We start from the raw sequence: 27,540 nt of genomic DNA on the forward strand, positions 1-27,540 counted from the left end.
CTCACCCAGTTGGGCTTATTGGTAATCACTGTAAATTCTGGAATATAACACATGAAGGTTTAAGAAATTTGTGACTTTCTCACCTTCTGGAGGTATACTTACTGCAATAGCAGTGGTGACGGTGTCATTGCTTTATGCCTCATGCCTTCTGCTGTCTGAGTAAGGTAACGCTACCAAATAGAGGCAGTTTGCATGGAGCTACATCTGCTGCTAAATGGAGTCACAAACTGATGTTTCTCAAAAATTAACTTCCCACAGTGTCAGGGAAGACCAAATGACATGTAAAATTAAAAAAAGTGGGCCATGTTATTATAAGAGATCTTTCCTGAACCCAAATTCATTTTCTCCTTTCTTTTTTTGCATTTGAAGGTATAATTGAAGTCCTCTTGCCTGAAAACTCAGATCTATATTACATTCTGTTGATGCTTCTTATGCTCAGCTGCCAAGCATTGCGCATTGTATCCTGCGATACAGTGTCATGGTTTAATCCCAGCTGGCAACTGTGCACCATGCAGCCGCTCTCTCAGTGCCTTGCCCCAGGGGATGGGGAGAAGAATTGGGGTTAAAAGAAGTGAAACCAGAAGGCTGAGATAAGAGTTTAATAACTATAATGAAATAAAATGCAATAATAATAATAATGTGGTGTGCAATGCCCATCCACTGATGCTCAAGAAACCACCTCCACCTCCCTGCCAGCCCCTGGAGTTTACATGTTAAGCAATGATGTTCTGTGGTATGGAATAGCCCTTCGGTCAGTGTGAGTCAGCTGCCCTGGCCATGCTCCCTCCCAACTTCTTGCATCCCCCAGCCTCCTCCCTGGCAGGGAAGGGGGAAAAGCCCTTGATGCAATAACTAAAATATTCCTATGTTACCAACATTCTTCTAAATGTAAATCCAAAACACAATGCTGTAACAGCCACTAGGAAGAAAATTGACTCTATCCCAGCTAAAACTGGGACAAAAGTGAAAAAGGTGTTGATCAGATTATTAAATTTTCCTTTTTAATTATTTATTTCAGTGTTTTGGGTCTTCGCTGAAGAAAAAAAGAAATTAGGAGAAGATGGACTGGAATGGCAGGCCATTCCAGAATGCTGATGCAAATAAGAACATGCAAAGTGCGGAAACGCGTTATCCTCAGTTGCTTTCTACTGCACAGGGTTTTCCTCAAACAAATGCTTGTTCCTCTAAAAATGCATGTACTTATGCTGGAAATAACCAAATGCTGTATCTGCCTACTAGCAATGTTACCTTTCCTCTTGTAAATGCTGAAGGATTCAGAACTTCAGATCAGGTCTTACCAGGAGCATCTGTAGCTGGTAAGGACTTTCGAATCTCAAAATACTCAGTTGATCAACATCCATCATCCTGGGCACCAATAGGTCCAAAACTGCCCAATCAGACATCACGTTTGCGGGCAGAGATGACTCAGACTTCTTGGCCAGACTCTAATGCCCCCATTTACAGAACATTGCCTTCTGTGTCTTCTCAGATGAACTCTGGAAGTAATATGAAGAATGTAGTTTGGGAATCTCAGTATGTAACCACAAATAGTTACACTGTGCATCCACAAATACCACATCAAAATTCCATGAGAACTACAATGTTATATCAAAGTAACACTAATTCCCAGAATAATCCTATTATTGGTATACCTGGACAACATGTCCAAAACCAAATATGTCATTCCAACACTCAGTTTAAGGTTTCACACTCACTGAATCAAAATACTGAAGCAAATGTACAGATAGTACATTATAGAGCAAGTCAGATGGGATCAGAAGCTCCTGGCAACTGTTCTGCACAGTCTTTGATGCTTGCCAACTGTGATTCAAGGAATGCAGCACAGTCTTCAGTAGTTGCACCACAGGCAGGTCAAAATGTACCTAATGGATACATCATTAGCCAACGGAGGCACCCATCAGATATGAAAAATGCTTCTGGTTTTAACAGTGTTCAGCAACACTATCAGAAACTGCAACCTGGAGAAGTCAATCATTCACTTGGGAATGTCTACAATTCAAACGGAAATGTGACAGCAAATCAATCTTTGAATGCAATGTCTGTGCCACCCCCTGACATTTCCAAAGAACTGGATGATGTTATACAAGAACTGGAAACTCTTTCCTCTGTGACTGCTTCAAAGACACTGAGTAATCCTGCTTCAGTTCAGGAAAGCCAGACTACTAGTTTAATGAATAGGCCTGTTAATTCTCAAGTTTCTTCATTAGTAGTAGAAAAAATGAAAAGGGCAAGGGACAGACTAGCTTGGGAAGCTCAAAATCTGCTCACTATTAAAAAAAAATGTGTCCTGCTTGAAAAGTTGCATCATTACAAAAGAAAACTCTTAGCAGCTTCAGAACATAACAACCTCCGAGTACCTCCGAGTTATCAAGAAGCATTTGCTAATCGTCTTTCGTGGGTGCCCAACCCAAATGTACCGCTATCTCCATCTAAAACATTGAGGATAGAGAATCCAGTACGTTCCTCTTCACCTGAAGAAAGAAATGCCAATGATGTAGCCAATGCTGATAACAGAGAATTAGAAATTACTCAAAGTAACCTTCAGGTGGAGCAGAGAAGCCTTTCATTGAGCTCTGCTTCTTCATCTAGCTCCACTCCTTCATTTTGCTCTGCTCCTTCATTGAATTCTGCTTCATCAAGTTCTGCTCCTTCGTCAAGTTCTGTTCCTTTGTCGAGTTCTCCTCTGCTGAGTTCTGATCCTTCATCGAGTTTCACTTCTTCATCGAATTTCACTCCTTCACTGAGCTCTGCTCCTCCATCGAGTTTCACTCCTTCATTGAGCTCAGCTCCTTTGTCGAGCTTTGGTCCTTCATCAAGCTCTGCACCTCCTCCCTCTCAGAGCAAACTCCCAGCTCAATTAAATAGTCTAGAGAGCACTCCCAGCTCAGAACAAAAGGACACATGTGCCTTGACCTCGTCTCAAAAAGATGTGACGTCCTTGAATAAGGGTTCATGTTTTAGTCTAGTAGATGGCGGTGTCAAAATTGCATCAAAGGATGTGCCAGGTAACTCATCATTTCTGCAGTTTGTATTGAGCAGTGCAAATGTATTGAAAGAGAAGACAGCTGGTGCTACTGCTGATAAAATACTGACTGGTCTCCTGTGTAGTGAAAAACCAATGATAGATACGACAGTCTCAGATAAAAGCTCACTAAAAGACACTAGTGAGAAGAAAACAGAAAGTAAGAAAGGGGAGCAGCCATTTATGGTTCACACAAACTCTCCTGTATCAGAAGCAACAGAATCTGGTGGAGCCAATTTCCAGGGTGATGTAGCTCAGAAGAAAACACTACTTACTGAAAAGACATCGTCAAAACAGAACAATGGTAGTTACACTATGGAAGAGTTAACTGCGTGTCTGGGCTTGTGGAGAAACTCTGGCCCATCGGAGACCATAAGTGTGCAAAATAGCCAGTTAAATGGAAGCTCCACAGCAAATCAGATTTCATCTTACAGCCAAACCACAAAAAATGGAGAACAAAACAATGTTCCAGTTAGTACAGTTGGAGAAATTTTGCCTGTAACAAGCGCTTCTCCAGGACAGAAACTCGATACGATGAGTTGCAATTTGTTAAAAAGTTTTGAACTCCAAGTTGCAGTTGTTACTCCTTTAGTACTTTTGGAACAGAGAACCCAGAATCAGCAGATAGACAAATGTCCAGCATCCGTAGGTAAAATGACTGCAGTGACTGACTCGAGAAGCACATGTAGCTTGCAAGAAGCAGGGAAAAATGAATTAGGTGTAGTAAATACCGATAAAGCAACAATAGCATCACCCAGTAATTGTGTTCTGGCACAGAAGGTAGACACAAATTTGCAGCAGACAAAATTAGCTGATGAAAATGGAATAATAAAAAACAGTGCAAATGCAAATGATTTGTATGGTGAAAACCAAAGTAAAGTTAGTAAACCTGCACAAGATGCCAGAGAAAATCCGCAAAACAAGCCTTCTTTTCCTGAATTGGGCATAAATCCTTCTAGTGAAATCTTTCAAGAAGTTGCAAGAGACCATAAAGACAGGCAAGCTGTGTTAGAAACAGGATATACATCCACAGCTGTGTTGGAAGACCAGATGTTTTGTATTACTAGTGTATGTTCTCTTGTTGAAGGTGATACATCTTACAATCCACAAATAGCAAGTATCTTCAAGCCAGTCCCTGAGCTGGATGCATTAAATGGTACCATGTCAGAAGGAAATGCATCTGACCCAGAGCAAAAGGAGCAGCAGCAGGTCTTTTCTAGAAACAAGCTGAGCAGTAACACTCCTCAAAGAGACAGCTTGCTGCTAAAGATATTGGACACATCATCAAACTGCAAGAGTAAAGCAGGTAATAATTTGGATTGTAGCACAACTAGTAATTTGAAGAAACAAAGCAGTGGCGGTCCTCCTAACACAGTTTCTGCCTCAAAACAAAATAGGCCACTCATTGCATCTTTCAAGCATCCTAAAACTTACTTGAAAGGTCCTACTCATACAAGGCAAGAGTTGGCTCTCAATTCACCAATTTCCTCAAGCAGCCTAACTGCTGAAACTGCGGGTGTCAACAGTGAACAGAATTACGTGTGCTGTAAAAATAGCACAGAAAAAGAGGAGAACTTCTTTGGAGCACGACCTATAAAATATCTAAACAATCAGTTGTATGAACTAGTGAAAGAGTTTCCATATGGCATTGAAGGTGCTGATATACTAACAAAAGAACCAGTCCAAAATAATTCTGTGGCAGAGAGAATGGAGAATCAACCTCAAAAAGAGACTCAGATTTGTGACAAGAATTCTCATTTGAATGACCCAGTAGATCAGATAAAAATTGAGGTATTAAGCTCTGATCAGGTGCAAGAACTGTTTCCTGAACACAGCCAGTGTTCATCTAATGAGAAGAAGAGTGTAGGGAGTCAGCAGTCAGAAAAGGCTTCAGCTGAGGAGAATCATGAAGGCAATATTCAGCCTAGCCAGAGTCTATTTGAGAAGAAAAAGAATACACAAGACCCCTCCAGCCCCACGGTAAAAAAAACCGACGATTGTTCTTTGATGAGTTCTCCGTCTGTAGCTTGTGAAATGCCACCCTGGAAATCTGAAATGTCTGTTTCAGAGAAAAATGATGATCAACTTTCAAAATTCAAAAATACTAGCTCTACAGAGACACTGGATAACAACAGTGAAATTGATGCTGTAATGGAGAACTGTGCAGTGGGAAACTTGCCAAATTCTGAAAAAACACCAAACAGTGATAGCGAAAACAATATTTGCAAAAACACCTCTCCAGTGGACAAAAAACCCAGTCTAAAGGTGAATAATGAACACAAACTGCTTACAAGACAACAGGAAAAATATGAACCACTTAATTCCTCTGAAAACCAGGATGTCGATAAAACTAGGAAGAACAGCTGGAAGGAAGAGACGCAGATCAACAGAGGAAGTCCATTGTTAGACAAAGAGTTTCATTCTGACAAAAAAGAACATCAGACAGCCACAGAAGAGTTGTCAGAGAGAGCTGGCCATACAGATGCAGCTGACACGACAAACTCATCCAAAAAGAAAAAGAGGCTTTTCAAAAGGGAGTCCCTTTCAAAAGATAAAACCAAAACAGGTTTGGCCATGAAATTCCAAGGTGTTCGTAAGTCAGAAACTGTTGAAGGTAAGCACGATAAAGTTAATCAAGGACAAAAAAATGAAACCTGTAAAGAGAACTCAGCTGAAGAACAGATCTGTAGGAAGCAAAAGGAGATACCCAGACAAGATGTAGGAGTTCACATCAAAGATAAAGGCAAATTGTCAGCAGAAATAAAACATACAAAACTGAATAGTTATCGTGATGATGCTGTAAAGTTCCCAAATGTTGCGACCGTAGACTTAAAGGCAAGAAACCACAAATACCCTCAGCATAAATGTATCAAAGTTCATCCGTCACAGGAGCAGCCGTACAAACGGAAAAGGAAGGAAACTATGATTGGGAAGAGAGACCCTAAGAAATCAAAGGTAGAAGAGGAAAGCCTGAAACAATCTGAAGCAAAGAATTCCCAGCAGCTTCCACATAATTGTGTGATAAATACTGACAAAGCTAAAAAACTGAATGGAGAAAATGGCTGGAAACCGAGGACTTCATTAGCAGATCATGCTGTCCTTAAACTGCAGAGAAAAAGAGGTCGACCTTCTACCATCTCTAAAAACTACTTTTCTAACAGAGACAAACATCTTGAGGGTCAAAACAAAGACAAGGGCTCTGAGAGGATGTTTTCTGATAAAAATATGCTATACTTCAATAGAAGAAATAACAGATTGAAATTTCATCTTCAAAAGGAACCAAAAAAACACTACCTGAACAGAGTTGCGTTTAAACGTATGGCACAGGAACGAATATACCTGACAAAGTTAGAGACATCACCTGTCAGACCCATCTGCCATAGAAAGTCCAAAGTGTCCCAAAACAGCCCTGATGCGAAAAGACGCGCTTCTGCCTCAGAAGTCGAGAAGTCATGCGAACCGCAAGCACTTGAGTTTAAGCTGTATCCAGAGATGCTGTTGAGAAATCCAGCCACCGATGAAGAAAACTTAGCTGCAAAGAACTCCTCGGAAAGAGAAAAGGCCATTGTGGCAGGTATGATGCTTTCTTGACTTTTAATTTGTAAGTAAATTAATTTGCAAGTGAAAAGTATAGACTCCTTTTTAAATTCATGTTAGGCAAAACTGAAAAGCAGGGAACTCTAGAAGCTGAAGGCTCAAGTAGCTTCACGAGCTTTCCGACAGACTATGGCTGTGTGTTTAGCTTGAAAAAGAACACAACTTTTCCTTCAATGTAATGTTTTATTTATTCTCTTTAAGTTTTATAGGACAGAGTAGTTCCGGTGGTGGCAGTTTTAAGTAACTCTGTGATAAGGCTTTCCAGCCTACCTGTAGAAGGATGTAGCTTGGTTTGCTTGTAGAAAGCAGATTCCCTTGGTATAGTTGCCAAAGGTGATCTGATTTATATTCAGTGTTTACCTGGTTATGTTTAAGTCTGGCTGGGTAGACAACAGAGGGAGAGACCTTTTGTGGCATTGGGGAAGAGAGAGGGCTTAGGCCAGATGTACCCTGCACACAGTCTCCGTGACCTTTGCCATCTTTGCTTTAAGCTGCAGATTTTCCTCCTCTTCTTCCATATCCCCAGTCTTTTGATGTTCTATGTGGTGCATTGGATCTTTGTGCCAAATACTGTACTTGAAATAAAACCAAATCTTAAGTTGTTCATAGCAGTCTTTGCCCCACCCAAAATAAATTTCTTTTTGCATGTGCTGCTATGTGTTAAAACTTGGTGCTGAATAGAGACCAAAAATTTGTTAGCAGAAACTTCCAAAGCATTTTTAAAATTTTCTCTTTAGGTGTCAAGAGTAAAAAAGAAGATTGGTTAAAAAGTGATCCAGTGAAGCAAAAAAAATTGGAAGAGATCTTCACAGGTGAAATGACTTGATAATCCATTTTGAAGCATAAACACTCATTGCTTAGTTTTAAGTGTTCCTTTACAGTGGCAAATCTTAATAAAGTGTTTGAGCTTATTCTTTACTAGCTCTGCTGCTGAAATGGATACAGTAGACATATGAGTTTCAAAAATTTGTGGATATTTTTATTGCCATAAGAATATGTTTGGAGATTTTTGGAATTTTCCTGCATATGTGCAGGCACTTGAATCAGAAGTATCACTGGTGACGACATTCAAGTGCAGTTTTAAACTGTAGGCAAAGACCAAGCTAGCTCTTTCCCACTTTACAATGTAGGAAGTGACATAAGTGACATTGCAAAATCTAGTATGAGACTATAAAAACAGAAAATGATTTTTGAATTGTTTGGCTTTCACAGTAGATAGATGCTGTCCATACATGTTCACAAGTACCAGGACCTGTGTGTATCAGTAGTCTGGACAGGATTACTTGTATGACAGAGGAAAACTGGTGCCACTGCTACATCTTCCTTGTTTCTCTTGATTGGCAAATTACTTTTTGGATGGTCTTTTATACCTTTTAAGAGTTAACAGCTATAATAGTGTCATCTTTCACCTCAAGATCTTGGTTCTTCCATCCATTCTAAACTTTGGGCAAGGTTACTCCCTGCTGTCTTTGTTTCTTTGCTTTAGGTATTTTCTAGCTATAGTCTTGTTTTCCTACTGGTCTAACAGGAAACAAAATGGTGCATTCAGCATGCTGTAACCTCGTTGCCATTCTCTTCTATCAGAGTGCAAGTTCTCTCCTGACAGGTTGTCTCTTTTTGATCTTGATGCAAACAGCATGTTTTGCAAAGTTTACGTCTTCGTTGCTGTTGAACGTATCCTTGGGTATTGGTGTCTGCTCTTTTTAGCTCTTCCTCTTCTTTCTTCTCTTACTTTCACAAAGGCACATTCTCATTCACGCCTTTCCTAATTTTCTTTAGAAATCTCTTACAAAGACATCCAAATGACCATTTGATGCTTGAAGATGCATTGGAGATTGATTTAAATCTGAGATGCCTCATGCTTTAGGAAGGAAATTTGTGTCACCCTTTTTAACAATGGATGGCCTTAAGTACCAGATGCACAAGGAGTAGAGTTATGAGACTCTTAGACTTTTGCTTTAACCCGTTTCTCTGTCTTTCAGACGGGGACAGTATTCCACTTAATACAGCTATACAGATCCTGGAAGGAGATGGTGAGGCTCTTCACATTCCAGTCAAAGATTCAAAAGAGATATTTCAGGCCTACAGGAAAATGTATCTGGAAAAAAAGATGCAAAAGCCTTGATAACACTCCTGTATCATAGATCTTAGTCAGTATCACTGGGAAAAATATACCAACACTGAAATGCTTTTTCTTGTTTGTATTTCTGAATAATTTGGGAGTGTTGGCATTTTTTCCCTATTTGTCTCATATTTGTGAATAACTGAGCTCTTACTCTGTATTTGTTGCACAAAGATGTTTTGGTGCTGAAAATACCAATGTCAAATATATTTTTTCTTTTTATCGTATTTGAAACTTTTTTTCATTATACAGGAGGCAGTTGAATCTTGACGAAAAAATCTGAAACTCATTTACATTGCTGTAGTTTGCTTTCTTTTCCGATTCTGGAAAACTTCTACTTGTGGTACTTTCCATTGCTGGCAGTGGAAAGGGATTGCAGTGTAATCCCAAGCATTACACCTTTATTTTCTACTTGTGGTAGTCTGAGTCTTGTGCTTCTAACAAGGTTTTGTATTTTTGTATAAACTTTATTTTATTTTTTTTCTTTAAGTGGGAATACAAATATCAGGTCCTCAAATCAGATATACAGATCAGAGGACACTGTGAAGTATTTATGCTGCTACCCAGTTTTCTTACATTTCTTTTTGTGGAACTTGTACCAATTGAACTCCTGAGTTCTTCATCGATCACATGCTGTAAACTGATAATTGTCTGAAGACTTCTCTTGGGTTTTTTTTGCTCTCTCTGCTTTCTTTACACTTGAAAGAAAAGTGGTATTGTTGAAGTGCAGGGAGTTTGAATTCACTCTTCTCTGGACTATGTTGGTCACTTTAACAAGACTCATTAATGTCTTTGTTTATAAAAGTGTTAGGTAACCTTTGGCTGCACATTCACTGTGACAGAAGAGTAATATTTGCTAGTTATCTTTTAAGTGCCTTTTCAATATTGTTCAGAGTTTTGAACTGAATCATATTTTTTCAGAAATTCATTACTTGATTCTTTCTGTTTAAACCTTTATACTGAAAGTAAAGACTCTGTAGATATTTCGTTGAACAGTTTTTATACTTGAAATAAAGTTTTGAAGGTTATGCCTTGTCTTTTTTTCTTTCTTTAAAAGTATAGAGTTCTGTGTCTTGCAGTTAGTTAAATAGGCACGTAAGATATTCCTGTAGATGAAAAGCAAGTTTAAAAGAAGTGCCTTCTTAAAGGTTTTGTAGTTGCAAGTGAGAACTGGACTTGAATCCAAGTTTTTTCTAATGAACTCCTAACAACATATATTTACACTTCAGAAAACACATCAAGAATGTTTTTCTCTTCAGCATAACTTTTCTTCGTTTTGTTTTGGTTTGTTTTTTTTCCTGCTCTGACTTGGAGTTGGGAATTGGTTGGCACAAGTACTTAATAAGCCTTCAGTACTACTCTGTTTCTGAAGATGTATGCTTATAGTAATTTTGGATGTAAATACCCAGTGGAGCATAACATTATAATTTCCTATCTCTGTGGGTATGCTGAATTAAAAATTGGCTTTTGCAGAAGAAAGTAGTACCCCCCTTCCGTTGTGTATGCTTCTTCTCTGAAACTAGGAAACTATTCAGGAGGTTGTAACTCCCTTCCTGTCTGGCACAGCTGTCCTAATAGCTTAGACTTTTTTTCTTTTTCCTGACTGGATGCTTAACTATTAGTTTGTTGGGAATGTTGTCACAGGAGAATTTTGTAATAATGTTGGCAACTCTGACAAGGTTTATTTTGTGGTTTTTTTGGGAGTGAACACCTATATTATGCTGGCTGCATAGTTGGAGATTCACTGTATTCTTAAGTGCACTCAGTACAGACATAGTTCCTGTCAAATAGTAATTTTGGGGCTTTATCTGCATAGTGATATGAAAATACTTGAGTGAATTCTTTTCAATATAAAATAACTCAGTCCATTGACCCATGATGATTATATTCTAAATATTTGGAGAAGTCTGCTTCACTGATGTCCTTCACCTAATAAGTGACTGTTTTGAGTCCCAGTGGATACAGGTACACCTTCTTCCTCTTTTATACTAAAGAGTGAACCTTGGCTCTGTGATTGTGTTTTCATGGTGGCTTGTGCCTAGATGGGCTGGTCACGTCCTTTCTGCTTGGTTCACGAGTTGGCTCAGTAGTTGCTTCCAACAGGTAAAACTAGGAACCAGCTCTCATGAGTATCTCTGATGGTGTGATGAGGCCATGGCTCCACAGGATGGCCTGTCCAGGCAGTGCCTATCTTTGGCCTCAGGAAACAATGCCTGTGTAGAAACTGGGCTCACACCTGCTCTGGGACCTGATAAGGAGCCCTGCCCCATACCATTTTGTGAAGTGGAAGTACTGTGTAGTAGCAAGATAACAGGTTTGACCTGGTTAGCCACAACATTGTTATTTCCTTCAACCAGACAAAGAATGCAGTTGCCTTAAATTCAGTGGACATTTACTTCAAATAAGTGTTATGACATATTGTAAATCACACCCACTGTCTTGCCGTGTGTCCAGTTACACAGTGACCTGGACCTTGTAAACTGAGAATAGTCACCAAGAAAAAAACCCCACAGCAACCATGCAGGAAAACATAAGTTACAAAGTTCTGGGCTTGGGAACTTGGAGAAATGTTACCACCACATCCAGTGCTGACAGTACTTTCCTTCCCAGGTACTGTAAGTAATCTTTTTTTCCTACTAATGCCTCATTAGCTGAGTGCTAGACAGCTATGTGCTCACAAGAGTGATTTTCTTGGCAGACAGGAGGGCTGTAATCTAGAATACAGCCCTTAGAAACCTGCTCTGTGAAACTAAGTCTTCCTTTAAACTTGGCTGCAGTGCCTACACTTACTATCTCGCTGTCCCAGTCCTCAACCCTCTGTCTTCCTAGACTTAAATATTTTGCCCTTCTTTTTGGAAACCTTGCCTTCATCTTCACTTTGTTTTTCCTTCTGGGACTTCTTGTTGAATTTTCAAGGTTGGCATTGCAACCTTGTCTTTAAAGTGTTTTTCGCTTCTCATTTTCCTGGACTCCAACTTGTCTTCCTCTGTTAGCAGGACCCTAGCCTGTTTTCAACCCAGCAAAGCCCCAGTCCTTAAGCTTTTCTTGGCTGCTAGCTCTGGTGCTACCAGCTCAACTATGTGAAGCCTATCCCATGTTTACATTTCTGCATTTAAGCCACAGAGCTTTTTGGTTTTACTTTGTTTGCTGTCTGTTTGTCAGTATTAAGACCCTGTGAAGAAAATGATTCACTGTTTCCATCTCTTGTGCTAATTACTGTAGCATCTTGTAGCTGATGAGAAAAGCAAGTGAGAAAGTTTACTTCCTTCTGCAGGCTTGGACTGGAACATGTCCATGGCATTGGGAACGTTGAAGCACTTAGCTCAGAGTCTCAGCAAGTCTCCTTGGGCACATGCAAACGCATTTTCCAGGCTAGGTGCCCTGATTTTGTTTTCTTGCCCTTTTTTTTTTTAGGGAGGTAATGTTTCTGTGGGAGACAAAAAGCACACAGCCACACCAGGAACACATAGTCCAGGTTTCTAGCTCTTCATCATCAGTAGAAAGATGCTGAAACTTCCTAGGGAATGCAGCGTATTTTTTCTCGCATTTTTCTTCGAAATGGCTGAGCTGTTTTTGAAGAAACACTTTGCCAAGGTGTCTGTTTTCTGTAATGCTGCTTTGTATGGCTACATGCATAAGTGTTTTGCAGTACTGATTGGTTCATACCACTCCTTGTGTTTCTTCGTGCAGTGCTAACTGATGAGCATTGCTTGTTTCATCTTGTAAAACTGGCTTAGATTATTCATAAAATTACTTCAGTCTTAAAATATAACATTTTACACTTCCATTTCCTGCTTCTGTTTCAGTTTTCTGTTGCTATGGCACTAATAATTCAAGTGTGTGGGAAACCAAGTTCCTTTGCCATAGCAGCACTTGTTCAATAGACTACAGCTGAAAGTTAGAACCTGTAATCTTTGCAACAAAATAATCCTGCAGTAAATCACCACAAAAGATGGTCTTCAGACCAAAATGACATCGTTAATAAGGAGTAAAAAAAAATACTTTCTATGTGAATTGGCTCATCGGGCTTTTCCCTTACATCCTGTTAGGTATTTTTCAGAAAGAAATTACTTGCTGTTGTGCTCCTACCCAGTAACTTTCGACTCTTATTGACCAATATCAAGCAAAACCCATAGAAGATAACACTGATTGGTGGTTTGAGATGAGGAAAGTGGTGAGTCCTTCCTTCCCCCAACACTAGTAAAGGCAAGGAGAACTCATCCCACAAATTAGCATATGTGTGGGCTAGCCACAAGAGATGCTGACTTGTACCCTACCAGGATGTGGGGTGAAGTTAGAGTGTTGTGTTTGGGCCAGGGAAAACACAGGTCTGAATAGGGGATACTCTAGACAGATTGCTGATGGCAGCAGTGAGGGAGCATCTACTTACCGTGCTTCTCTCCCTGCTTGGTTCTTTAATATGTTAATATGTCTTCAGTATTGCTGGAAGCACTAGAAGCAGCTTAGGCAAGGAGAATTTATTGCACGTTTCACCTTTCAACTGTACCAGAATTAAGTTTGGCATAGAGAGATGACTGTTTGTACTTGAAGATATAAGGAACTAGGAAGAGCAGTACCAATACAGACCTGAGGGACGTTGTTTGGACTGTGCTGTTCTTGCAGTAGGACTTCAAGAAACAGACAAAACAATATAGATCTAAAATAACAGGCTATATATACAATGAATGTGAAGGAAGTCTTAAGATGAATACCTGTGCATGTAGTCATCCTTCAAATAAGAAAAAAGAATGCTATTCTTAGATCCCAGCAAGAGATTGAAGCCCACCATTCAAATTCATCTTCTAGGACATTTAGTTAGAACTGAAAAAAAAGGTAAAAAATATTTGAAAGGCATCACATAGTTTGTAGGCGAATGGCAGTTTTCCTGGTATAAACCAGCAAGATCATAACAACTCTTCAGCTGATGGAAGAGGTGTTTTCATGTAAGGAGTTACCTGCAGAATCCTAGTTGGATCTGACAATACGCTTTACAGGAAATGTCTGCAAAACTGGCTATAAATATGATGTGTAAGAGATTCCTTGCTGTACCCATTGGTTAGTGCAGGAGGAAAAGACAAATGGAATCATCATACAAATATTAAGAATCCCTGTGTCAGTAAACTAGCAAAGATCACCTAGAGCAAATATCAACACACTAAGAAAAAGATGACAGCAAAAATCATATAGGTATGCAGGTGTTTTCCTATTCATTGTCACAAGTGAATTGCTGAGGGATATTGACAGAGGGAAAATTGCCTGATCTTATCAACATGGAATAATTAGCGCAGTTGCAGTTATCTTGAGGTGTGTCAGGGTTTGTTACACATTGGTAATTTGTCAAGCTCCGTAAACAAATGTCCTTTAATGTTCAATTCCAGTCTCCAGTGTATTATCTTCATCATATTTCTTCCAATATTGGAATCTCTTTGATAAATTGCCATGGCTGATAAATTTGCTGCTGTCCATTCAGACAGCTGCTTAGAGAACACCTGCAAGGAGCTGAATTATGGCTACAAGGAGTATCTACAGGGAGTGGCATAAAAAAAACTGGAAGGCCATCTGCTCCATAGAATAGGCAGTCTGGAAACGTGCATAAATGTCACATGTTAACATCAAACCTCTTATTGCGGTTACGTTGGCTTGGCACAGATCTACATAGCAGAAGAACAGACATGACTGTCTCTGGTACTGTCTAGTTCACCTCTGGGCATCTCCAGCAACTACTGTACAGATGGACAACTCGGCAGAAGAGCCAACAGGAAAAGCTTTCAGTAGGGAAACCTGATGCTACTCCTCACTGTGATCTAGATCTAACTACAGCTGAACCTATTTTAATGTGCAAGTACATTCGAAGCAAATTTCTTCTCTGATAAGACCTTTAACAGCTACAGACAAGACTTAAATGTGTAAGTCCCTAAACCTTCAATTTTAAACTGTTGTTATGGCACAAAGATATTCTGTATAGAAACAGTGTGGCAAAGAGAGCTCAAATAAAGCACAAAATTATGACATGCTTTAAAATTTGGAGGCAACTACATATATAAATAAGGTTCTAAGGCTTTAATGGTACAGTAAACTTTGTTGAATTTGTGGTATTAGTGTTGAAAGACATCTTTGTAGTCTACTAAAACAATACATATTCTGGGTAAGTCACTGCTGTCTCTCACATAGACGTGTTTTGAAAAAGCTTCACCCTGATTATATGAGCGATACGAAAGAGATGTTTAGTAATGACTGTATCCTGAGGATACTTGTACTAAATTTATTTGTGAACACTAGTCCCAGATTGCTTTTGTTTTGTATTAATTTTGCACTGAGGTGATAGGTTTCCATGCACAGTGTAAAGAAAGACTCTCAGGGTTAACAAAACCCAACAAGGTAAGATGAGAAGTCCCACTGCTGTCTGGTGGGGATGCACTCTGTGATGGGTTGGTGCAAGGGATGTTAAGATTTTCTGTACTCCTGGGATGTTTTGTTGCAAGAGAGAGAAGAGACTGCAGAGAATTGTTCTGCAATATTTGATGAGAACCTTACTTACTCCATTGGTCTGTGTGCTGGGCACAGGAGAAGGATCAAATGCATAGTTGGTGATGACTAAATGTATAGATGTTACAGCTGCAAGTGCCATTTCCTATATGGAGCTTCCTGGGACTTCTGCAGAAAAAATCCCTTCTGTCTTTCTGTAGGCCTGTCAGCTTTGTAACTCTTTTTTGGTTGTTATACACATTTGTGATTAACACTGATGTGGATATAATTTGCAGTGAGCATGAAGTGCAGGGTTTCTTTTTCATTGTACAGTGGTTCTTCTTTATTGTGCGAGACAGGAGTGACCAGACACCAATAGAATGTGCATCAGCTCCCTTTTATTGTCACATAATCATCACTTATATACCTTTTCCAAATGCTACAATTCATGACAATTAGTTAATACTGAAGATCACACGCTATGCATAAGGCCTCAAAGTTTTATTTTTGTAACAACTTAGACACCAACCTTATTGTGTTAAAACACCATCCTTTTTGTACTTAAAACATCAGACTTATTGTGCTTAAAATATCACCCCATCTGTTCGGCCTTCAGTTAGTTTTCTCTAACACTAGACGATGGTTATGCTTACCTTACATTTACTTAACTTTATACTATTGTTAGTTATGTATGTTACAATTTGTTAGTCAGGTGCAAGCAATCATACAATGCTAAATTGAGTGCTCTATTCAGTCTTCTAACAATGCTTAGTTTAATGCTCTGTCCTGTCTTTTTGCTTTGACCTTGTTTCTGTTACAATCTGCAGTTTTGGTTTCCCGCTTGCTCAAGCTTGCTATCACATAGGCATTCCTTTCTTCCCTTTTCTGCTACCGCTAACTCCATAACATTCATTATAGCCCAGGCCCCAACAATGAAGTGGATTGAAAATATGCCTATTTACTTTTTGAAGCTTCTCTTTTGAAAGACCAGCAGTGACTAAGAGGTCAACTGCTTGATTCATTAATTTAAAATTAGCAAATAGGTACATTTTTGGAGGGCTACTCGGTTTTGTTAGGCTGAAATGTCCTCTTGGTTCTGATTCTAGGCAACGTCTTAATCAGAGTCTAGGGGGAAATTTAGAGGGTAAACAAGTGGTTTCTTGTTTGATTAATAAGATGAACATGTGATTTATTTTTTTGTTTTCTGGTAATAGGTATATAATTTTGTATTGGGTGTCAGGGGCAAGGTTTGGGCCATGGGGAGGCTGTATGAGCTACCTCTGTGGGAGGAGGCCAGGAGTTACCCTGGCTCCAGCTGGGTCCACAGTGCATCCACTGTGGGACACAGCTGAGTCTACCACCTGAACTGGTGATGCTTCAGGGAAAACAGAAACCCTTTGAGAAAGGGTAGAAAACACCAAAGAGAGCGAGGAGGAGGAAATTAAAAAGTGAGAAACAATAGAAGGATCATGAAAGTTGGAAGAGGAGGTGCTTCAATTTGGAGCAAATATTCCCAAGGTATCTACTAACCCTGGAGAACCCACACTGGAGTAGATAATTCCTCAGAGGGACTGTGGTCCTTGAATGAGCCCATGCTGAAGTAAGTACACTCCCAAAGAGACTGCAGCCCATGGAGGACCTACGCTGGAGCATAGGGAAGAGCAGCAGGAGAGAGGAAGTGGTGTGTCCTGACCCCAGTCCCCTGCACTGCCTGTTGCCTCAGTGAAGGGACTGAGTGTACCCTACGGTGGTAACAAGGGGGAAGGGGAGCTGCCTGGAGCAATGGAGTGAAGCTGGGCCTGGGAGTGGGGAAGAAAAAATGTTTTCCCTGGGTAGAAATATTTGTGTCTTTTTTGAAAGAAAGATCCAAGTCACTACTCAAATATTTATATGAATTGACAGTGAATTAAATTAAATTCCCTGAGGTAAGTCTGTTTCACCCACGGCCGTCACTGGTAAGTGTTCTCACTGTCTCAACCCAGGTTTTCCTCTTTCTTTTTCACTATTGCCTTACCCACCAAGGGATGAGTGAGCAGGCAGTGGATCACCACAAATTTAAAGAGGAAGATTACTACGCCTTGAAGGAACAATGCACTTCTCTGTGAAAGCAGTGCACAAGAAGGTAAAGAACACCAAATCCACTCCTTGCCCACTTCCAGCAGGTTACATTACCACGTAGTTGGGTGTCCTCCAGTCCTAGGCATGTTTTAGCTTCCAGGATGCCCAGAAGCTGTGAGTGCTCAATGTGTAATGTTGTCTATAACCATGGCAAAAGGGCTGTTTGTTCTGCAAAAGGAAAAAGGTGGCAGAAGCATGGGCATGAAAAAATCATCACATGATTGAATCTGCTCAAGGATTGTTAAGCTCCTTTCACAAGCAGAGCTCAAAAAAACCCCAGTTGCGCCTACTGTATTTTTCATACCATGAGCTTATGTTTTCACGCCCCCTGAGGCTTTCTTTGTTGTGTAGCAGTAGAGAAACCTCTGCCAGGGGATGGGATGGCAGCTTCTGTTCCTGTGGTTGACTGTCCAGTTTTCCTACAAGCAAAGAACCCAAAAGAATTATCAGTACTTGATTTCCTCTCAAGGCTGTGTCCACCACTTCTCATCTTTCTTAATAATTCCATTTTCCTATCCCTGTGTGAAAAACATGTAAGTTTCTTCCTTTGTTAGCATACCTGAAATGGAGAGGTTTCCTTTTTGCTTATTTTTTGTAGCATTTAGCAGTACAGTGGACACTTAAAACTACCATTATGACTTTTACTAATGATAATTTACCGAGGCAACACTTCTACTAAATTAAACCAAAGCATACCAGTTGGAAAATAGTCTAGTGGGACAGAGCTCAGAAATGAGCAGGCTGCACATCAGGATCTCCCCTTGAGTAGGGACACCTCTCAAGGTTACTCCTTGATGTTAAGAGAATCTTTTTTGCGTCAGATAATGAGTAAGTGAATTGTTAATAAGAACGCTGGAACTTTGAAATCTTAAGTGTTATATATAGTGTTATAAAGGATTGGTTGTGCATGTATAATCCTTTAAATATAAACCATTGACTAAATCTGGGACTAAGTCTGGATCCAGCTGCAGCTAAACTCCTCTCTGAGGAGGAGTTTAGAGCACAAGGGTGTCCTTTCTGAACCTGATGAGTCAACAGGAGGATCTCCCTTGTAATTTTGTCTGACCCTGCCTTCTCTGCAGTAAACAAGTGTACCTGGCTGTAGAATCTCATGAAACCACTGTTGCATTTACTGTCAAATTTACTGTTAAACTGATGATTTATATCAATAAACATAGTGCTGCTCTTCTCTTCTGAATGAAATGCATCACTCCGTGACACTCGGTTTTTGTAAGGGAAAAGCTGGAGGCCGCAGAGGGGGTCACAGACCCTTGCTACAGAAAAAGGACCATAGAGTTGAGAAGAGCTTGTGACAAAATTGCCAAATCAGTGTAAACACATTTCTCCTTTCTTCTGATGGGATAGAGACTGGCCAAATCACTGACTTAATATAACTGTAAAGCAGTACTAGAATTGCTGACTTGGCATTAGTGTATTTACATAAATTGCTGATTTAACATCTGGTGGACCGCAGGGTTGATGTTGTTAAAAGCACTGTGGTTAAAACAGCTGCAGAATAAGGGTGAAGTGATCAGTTACCTCTGGGTGAGGCTGGGGAACTCTCTCCTCAGGAAGGCAGCTGCAGGATGCAGATGGAGTGGCAGACTGCCTTTGGGATGGGTTCAGAGATGACTCCCCAGGGATGATGAGCAATCTGGCTGCATAAATGAGGAAATACAGAAGGTCACAGGTCACCAAAACTGAAAGGATAAAAAGCAAAATCAAGGACCTAGAGGTAGGCTCAGCAGAATAGGATCAGGATTGAAGATCCCACTGAGAATTCATAGCTACGAAGGCAAACATTTTCTCTAGACCATCTTGATGCATGAGGTAGGACACTTCTCGTTAGTGTGGACCCTAAAGGCCAACAGCTGCTCTTGCATATTTTCTTGAACTGGGAGAACTCAGAATTTTGGGAGTGCTTGTCACACTAATAACACCATTTTGCTAATATTTATCATACCTGCAAACTGCTAAGTTTACCATAGTTACCTGTTAGGTTAAGGCACACATAACTGGCATAGTGTTATACCATCATTTCTGTACTCTTGAAGTACTTGAATTTGTTGGGCAGTTTTCTTCACTGAGAGGGTGATGGGGCACTGGAACAGGCTGTCCAGGTGAGTTGTGGAGTCTCCTTCTCTGGAGACATTCAAAACCCACCGGGACAAATTCTTGTGTGACCTACTCTAACTGATCTTGCTCTGGCAGGGGGTTTGGACTAGATGATCTTTCGAGGTGCCTTCCAGCCCTTGAGATTCTGCAATTCTGTGGTTAAACAGAAATCTGAATATCACTGCTAAATCCACTAGATGGCAGAGAGGAGCCTGCGTTCGGCTCAACAGCTACATATGTCTGTCCTTTACAGGCCTGTCTGCATTGTCTCACTGCTCTCTGCTGTAAAATCAACTTGCAATGTGCCTGTGCTTGTGCCCAAGGTCTTCTTGTGTGTCCTTGAAGAGGTCGTTTTGGTCGGACTAACAGTAAAGGTAACCCTGGCATGAAAAAATTGACTATCACTTCTCCAGCACTAGCTGTTTGGGTTTTTTTTTTTTCCCAGTGTACAAATTAGAGTTTTTGGATTATCACTGTAGCTGTAGTGTGAAGGACCACTGAAAGCTGTGACTGAATCCCCAACCTGGATTTACACCACAAGAAAAAGAAAATTGAAGCAAAACTGTATGTTGATAAAAATCAGTTCAAACTAGGTTAATGTAAATAAAGTGCTATACATATGTAATATAATTTTTATGACAACACTGTTTTGAAAATGTGTCAGTATAGAGGCAAGATATAAGTTAATAGGTGTACAAACCTCAGTTGCCATGATTATTAGCCTTGCATTAAGCTGGTGGACATGATTTTTATTGCTTTATTGCTCTCAAATATCTTTAATTTTTCAGGACACTACACATTTTCACACCAAAGTTGTGTGTTTCACACCAGTCCTTTGTTGCTCTCTGTCTCTTTCTTGCAATAGTAATGGTTTTTGAGTCACAGGTTACCGTGACGTCTTCTCACTGGGGCACGAGGTACCCCCTGCTCTGGGGTGTACGAACCATCTGATTTCTGGCTGTGGAGCTAAGGTGATTGCCCTGTTCACTTCTGTCTCTCCCTGATTTTAAAGTGCTTCAGTTTGAGAGATGTGAAATTTAATCTGTTGTGCCATTTATTGTGCAGCTTACTATGCACTGGAATCCCAAAGTGCCCTGAATTTTTTCTTAGCCTGGTACAGATGCCATGAAACTGGCACTTGACAGTTGTCCTGGTGGTTTCATAACACCCAGGGTTTTACAATTCTTGATTCATGCTCTGCAGAAACTTGTCCTTCTATGGGATAACATGAAATTCCATGGGTGAGAATGGATGGATGTTCCCTGGCCTTTGGATCGGGCGTCTGTGTGGAGAAGCACTTAAAATCAAGATGTCTCTGGGTCTTCTTTTTCTTCTAAATTAACAGTATATTGTAATTTCATAAACAATTATTTCAATCTCTTCTCAAACACAGTATTATTTATCATTAAAGTCTGCTTTGAACATAAAATTATTGGTATGCCCTTTTATTAGAGTGGCTTACTGCAGCTTTCTTTCTAATGAATTTTTTGCTTTATGACTTACTGACTGAGTTTGGGCTCTTACTTTAAATTACACAATTGATTCAGTGTTCAAAGTCAGTTTATCAGACCGTATCTTTGTGAAATTGCCTGCCAACAGAGCAGCCTAGGCAATGAAAAATTAGGATGGAAAACAAAGTAACCTTGGGGTTTTTTTTGGGTTTTTTTTCAATTGTAAAACGTTTGGGGTGTGTTTCTGCAACCCTTCAACTGCAGAAGGGAGGAGAGCTTCTGATGCCAGCCCAAAAAAACCAAAGCAAGCAACCCTCTGGAGGGACACTGCTTCCCTCTGGAAGGGGCAATGAACAGCCTGGGACTGTGGCAGCTTTCCTGACAGGCTTGTTATATGACAGTCTTCCTCTCTCTGTTTTTACGTTGAGATGTCTGCAAACCTCTACACTGTAAATTCATGTTGTCAGTGGAGTGTACAGGATGTGGTAGGCCTCGGGAAAGCAGTTGTTTGCACTACAAACAGTGCATTGGTGGGTTGCTGTGCCTGTCTTATAAAACTCTAAAGACATTTAACAAGATATTATCATTTTGGCATCCTGGGATGCATCAAGAAGAGTGTGGCCAGCAGATCAAGAGAGGTTCTTCTCTCTCTCTACTGTGCCCTGGTGAGGCCTCATCTGGAGTCCTGCGTCCAGTTCTGGGCTCCTCAGCTCAAGAGGGACAGGGAACTGCTGGAGAGAGTCCAGCGCAGGGCCACCAAGATGATCAGGGGACTGGAACATCTTTCATATGAGGAAAGGCTGCGGGAACTGGGGCTGTTTAGTCTGGAGAAGAGGAGACTTATTAACATAAGATCAGGAGGTTGGGACATCCCTTTTTTCTATAGTAGATAGTAACAGGACAAGGGGTAATGGGATGAAGCTGGAACACAAAAAGTTCCACTCAAACATAAGAAAAAACTATTTCACTGTGAGGGCGACGGAGCAGTGGCACAGGCTGCCCAGAGGGGCTGTGGAGTCTCCTCCCTTGGAGGTCTTCAAGACCTGCCTGGACATGTTCCGATGCGACCTGATCTAGGTGACCCTGCTTCTGCAGGGTGGTTGGACTAGATGATCTCTAAAGGTCCCTTCCAACCCCTACCATTCTATGATTCTATGATCATTGAAATGATGGTGAGAGGCATCATCTGAGAGAATAAGATTATGACAGACACTTAAGCAAAAACATTTGTTTTCCCTTGGCTAGCCTGTTCTTAGCTGTGGTGAAGTAGATACAAAGGGATGCTAGGAGGGCGACTTTAACATTGTACTGAATACAAAGGTGAGGGTGGTGTGTGTATGAGATATCTGCAGTCCTGTAGTCAAAAGTAGAAGGTCATCTGCCTCTGGGTTAGGCACTAGGGGTTAGGCACGTCTCATTACCTGGGTAATGAAGATTATCTTTTATTTTTCAGTGGATCAGTCATACCAGCTTGGCTGGGCCAAGGCCTAGTTTTATGCACATCTCTGTGGCTCATAGGCAGGAATTGTATTTGGCCCTTTAACAAAAGAGAGTGCCACATTGTAAGACTTCTTGGTATATCTGGATTAAGAATTATCATGGTAAGTACTTCCTCAATGTGCACGTCCTTAATTTGGGGTACTTGGACATTGCAAGGAAAGCATTGCAATGCTTTCCTTGCAATGTCTAAGTGATGTAATGCAATGTACTGTGATGTAGTACAAAGCTTACAAATTCTTCTTAAATACACAGTGCTGGCAAAAGAATTTTTAGTTTCCCAGCAAAGAGTCAAATAAATAACCAGAAAATCCTGATTTTTGAAGAAATATCTAATTTTACATCATCACCTAAAGAAAAAAATTACTCATGTTAAATGCAATGTAATCACTTTTTATTGATTTTCTTTTCATTATTTTAGAAATATATTGAGGTTTGTTTAATAAAACACCATGTACCTCAGTCTCTTGGTGCTGAAGTAAAAGCCACTGGGTTGCTATTTATGAAAAAGCCACAGTAAAAAGGATAATGATGCAAACTGTGATAAGAAAAGCACACAGAGTCCCATAAAAATAAGTTGCTCTAGTGAAGAGGAGACCAGTAGATATCTAAGATCTTAGGAAAAGTATTTCACTTGTTAGTGGAGACTCCAAGGCAAATTTGAAGGCAGAAATGTTGGCAGTTCCCTGGTTCAACTCACATGTCAGGCTTCAAGACTGTAAGAGGTAATTTCTACAGATGGGTGAAAAAGGCATCAAGAAAACTTGATAATGCAGAATTAGTTTTGACCTAAATTGAAATGTAAGTGTGAAATGTTTTCCCCTCAAGATTTTTTTTTCTAGAAATACTAAAAATTTGCATGAAAACAAAGCAACCTGACATTCTCTAAAGTGAATGTGGAGTTCCACAGGGATCAGTTCTGGGGCCAGTCCTGTTCAACATCTTCATCAACGACCTGGATGAGGGGACAGAGTGTACCCTCAGCAAGTTGGCTGATGACACCAAACGGGGAGGACTGGCTGATTCCCCAGAAGGCTGTGCTGCCATTCAGCGGGATCTCAACCCACTTGAGAGTTGGGCAGAGAGGAACCTCATGAGGTTCAACAAGGGCAAGTGCAGAGTCCTGGATCTGGGAAGGAACAACCCCATGCACCAGTACAGGCTGGAGATTGGCCTGCTGGAGAGCAGCTCTGCAGAGAGAGACCTGGGAGTCCTGGTTGATAATAAATTGAACATGAGCCAGCAATGTGCCCTTGTGGCCAAGAAGGCCAATGGCATCCTGGGATGCATCAAGAAGAGTGTGGACCCAACAGGTCAAGGGAATTTCTGCTCCCCCTCTACTTTGCCCTGGTGAGGCCCCATCTGGAGTCCTGTGTTCAGTTCTGGGCTCCCCAGCTCAAGAGGGACAGGGAATTCGCAGGGCCACCAAGATGATCAGGGGACTGAAGCTTCTTCCTCATGAGGAAAGGCTGTGGGAACTGGGGCTGTTCAGGCTGGAGAAGAGGAGACTGAGAGAGGACCTCAGTAATATTTACAAGTATATAAATGGTGGGTGTCAGGAGGTTGAGGTATCCCTCTCTTCTGTTGTATCTGGTGACAGGACAAGGGGTAATAGGATGAAGCTGGAACACAAAAAATTCCATTTAAACATAAGGAAAAACTATTTCACTGTTCAGGTGAGGGAGCCCTGGCACAGGCTGCCCAAGGAGGGTGTGGAGTCTCCTTCCTTGGAGGTCTTCAAGACCCGCCTGGACATGTTCCTGCGCAAACTAATCTAGGTGGACCTGCGTCAGCAGAGGAGTGGACTAGATGATCTCTAAAGGTCCCTTCCAACCCCTACCATTCTATGATACTATGAAACACATTTTGCTGTTACTCCCTATGAAACTACAGTAACGCAAATCAAATTCTGGTTTTAGATAAGCTAGTGCAACCCCACTTGAAGTCAATTTGTTGTGACTGATAACAGAACTTGTCTCTACAACAAAGGAATGTTGCTGCACTGTATAATAACCATGTGAATAACTTCAAGACCAAGTCATATTATCTGCAAAATAGAATTTGATTTTAAAAGTACTTTGCTTAGAGCAATTTGTCACATTCAGCTTTTCCAACATTGTGCGTTGCATCTTGGATGTCGCTTTTGAGCAACCTGTTGTTCTCTATAATGCAGAATTTCTTAGTTAGACACATTTTCCATAGCACTGTGAGAATCCTGTGGCTCCCACAACACACTATCCATATTGCTTAAATAAAGAAGACACTGAATTACATCTGGGAAACCAAGACATTAAGAAAGAAAGGAGATTGGCCCACTAATTTGTATCATACAATGCACTGCAATCAACACTTGCTGTTTATTGTAGAAGTGCTTTAGAGTTACACATCTTGGAAGAATATTGAACTACAATTGAAGTGTAGTCTGCATTGAGTTGACTGAAGATAATATTTCATTTCAGAGATTCTAATTGTAAACTGAAGTTTTTTGTGGTGGTAAATATTAATTCTACAAAAAATGTTTTTATATCACAAAATGAGTTTATATCACAAAATGTTCAATACTCAAAAGACTTTGCAACTGATTGTTCCTTTTAGTAGTATGGAGTCCATGCTGCAGAAAATATGACCTGTTGTTTTTGTTCTTATTTGAGTTTCATAAAAAAGAAGGAAACACATGATCAAGGCTATTCTGAACTGTAATTAGTCTTTGTCCTTCTGTTGACCCAGTTATCAAGATCTACTTTCTCGTGTGAACTGGAAAAATGAAACTAAAGTTGATATGACACAAGTGATCCATCTGAATTAGGAAACCAGCATGTAGTAACCATGCAAATCTAGTAGGCAAAAAAAGTTAGTCAGAAATATGTTACTTGCCAATTTTATGGTGTTTGATGGAAAACATATACCAGCAAAGCCAGGAAGTCATAATGAATTACCTTTAACTAGAACCTTTAACATTTTCTGAAGATTAAATAAACAAAGAGCCAGTTAAAGTAATCAGAATAATATGGGCTCCTATCTGAGGAACCTATCCAATTATCTAAGATTGTAACAAGCCTTGTGTTACCTATCAAGGCACAAAAGTCCTTGAGGAAAGCAATCTGGTAGCTGAAGACAAGGAATTTTTAAAAAGGAATTCTTTGATGATCCATTTTTGGAGAGAGTAAGAAGGTGGAAGTCTCGCCTGGAATAATGTAGAGCAAAACAGAAGGTGACTACCTGGACGGGTGAGGACTGAGGGAGCAGAATGTTGAAAAAATAGCTGAGGAAAGGAATTGCATACAGGTCTTGCTGGTTTTCCTTAGCTTTGTATAATTTCTTCATCAGTCTTTACAGTAAAGCTTGTGTTTAGATGTTCCTCTGAATGTTCTGTGAGTAATTTCCTCTATCGTATCACTCATAAACAAGGAAACCAGACACAGCCTGGCTTCACAGCCTGGAGTACTCTTGGACTGCTGTAGAAGCTGCAGATAAGACATGAACAAGCCAGTACTTGTTTTCTAGGTTAAGCAGTTGAACTACATCAATTTGTTGGCTACGCAAGGTTTATTGGCCATAGGAACTAAGAGCTCTGGATGTGAAGGACACAATGCTGAGGAAAAGCCAGCCCTAGTTGCACAAGATACAGGAAAATTGAAGTTTGGTGTCAGCGTTGTAGCTTCTGCAGATGAAATTTATCTGGGACTTTACCAGTTGGATTAAAGTTTATTTATTCTGGTAAGAAAGTGTGGGAGTAGATGATAAAAGGAAGATGAACCTGGAGATGGCAAAGAACTGATAAATTCTGCAGATCATTATATGGGTGCCTGTTCTGGATTTAAATGTGTTAATATAAATTAATTATGAACTTGCAATCAAAATGAAAAGACGGAGTATTTATGGAAGGAGTACAAAGTGCTATAATCTAAAAATAAAGTGTTTTGGGCTAAATAAGAGGAAAAATGGGGCCAAAACCTTCTAGTGATCTATCTGCAACTTCCATGTTTTGATGATCATTTGACAGAGTTTGTTCCCCAGTGCTGCAGAATATTGAGATCAAAAAGGGTGACCCATATGGAAGCTTCTGCTGGAAAATAAAATCTGATCCTGCTATTTTTCTGACACCAGTGAGCTTTGACAACCTTGCAAACCATATTTTTTTTAATCACAGAGAAATACAGCTGAAGAAAATTATTTGGGCAAAATTTCTTTCATTTTCCAACGTATGTTTCAAATATGTGTACATCCCTTCAGTCTGAGCACTGACACCAGGGATACAGGTCTATGGGGGCAAGAAAATCTCATGAAAAGAGAAAAATGGAATCTTATCAGGATTCTCTCTAAAAAAATGTATAAAATATCCCAAGGAAACGTGCTGAAACATTTCAGTTGAAATATTCAGAAAGAAACCTAAATAAAATATCTACCACCTACTCTTAAGTTTTAGACTCTGAAAGGATTTAAAGAAGCACAGACATTAAATGGAAGCAAAACCTTCCTTTGTATCTAGGCCAATTAAATGGACATTGCATTGTACCAGGACGCTACTTAGATCTTCATACAAGCTAATGTGATTTGAGTTTCAGTGTAAAAAAAATTATAATCACCCTTTTTAAAGAACAACTTTAGTTGCAAGGCTCAGTGGGGATATAGAGAGTCTCTAATAAAGTACCTATATAATCTGAAATAATTTTTGTATTGAAATAATTAATCCTACGTGTCTTGTGAATGGAGAGGAATATGAAATTCTTTCCTAGGCATGTATTATTTGAAGAATATTTCATTTAAATTGATTTCTCTTCTAGTGATACTACCTTCTTACGGTACCTCTCTGTCAAGATGGGCCTAGTAATTATAATTCCTTATCATAATAGAAATCAGATCTCTTGATTGATTTCCTAAGACAAGTTTGGCATTGTCTGGGATGTTAGCTGGAAGATAAGTCAAATACTAAAGTACGGGTAGTATTTTGGTTTAAATCTGTCTTAAATTCCTTGGCATCATTTTTACAACCAATGTGAAGAAAATGACTGAGTGTACATGAGAGCTCCAATCTTTAATAGACATTATCATTTCTGTCTACTTCTTCAGTTCATATGATTTATCTGTCAAATTCTGAGCTCAGTCAGTTAGATTAGGGAGAGAAATGACAG

At 40.0% G+C, this 27,540-nt stretch overlaps 1 protein-coding gene across 17 annotated transcripts in view; it reads left to right on the forward strand.

The window, feature by feature from the left end:
• RESF1 (retroelement silencing factor 1) overlaps nt 1-20,889 on the forward strand; it is a 42,528-nt gene extending 21,639 nt beyond the window's left edge. Inside the window, exons 5-9 of one of the 17 annotated variants that reach the window (XR_009819953.1) lie at nt 1,019-6,617; nt 7,378-7,452; nt 17,250-19,175; nt 19,714-20,431; nt 20,664-20,889. Coding sequence is in view for 10 of the 17 variants with exons in the window: in XM_062010413.1 (XP_061866397.1) it covers nt 1,061-6,617; nt 7,378-7,452; nt 8,623-8,765 (5,775 nt within the window). In the remaining 7 variants the exon portion in view is untranslated. The other 16 variants (XR_009819954.1, XR_009819968.1, XR_009819963.1 and 13 more) reach the window with 16 other exon arrangements.
• The last annotated feature ends 6,651 nt before the right edge of the window (nt 20,890-27,540 follow it).

The sequence above is a fragment of the Colius striatus genome, chromosome 1, assembly GCF_028858725.1.
Source record: "Colius striatus isolate bColStr4 chromosome 1, bColStr4.1.hap1, whole genome shotgun sequence".
NCBI classification, from domain to species: domain Eukaryota; kingdom Metazoa; phylum Chordata; class Aves; order Coliiformes; family Coliidae; genus Colius; species Colius striatus.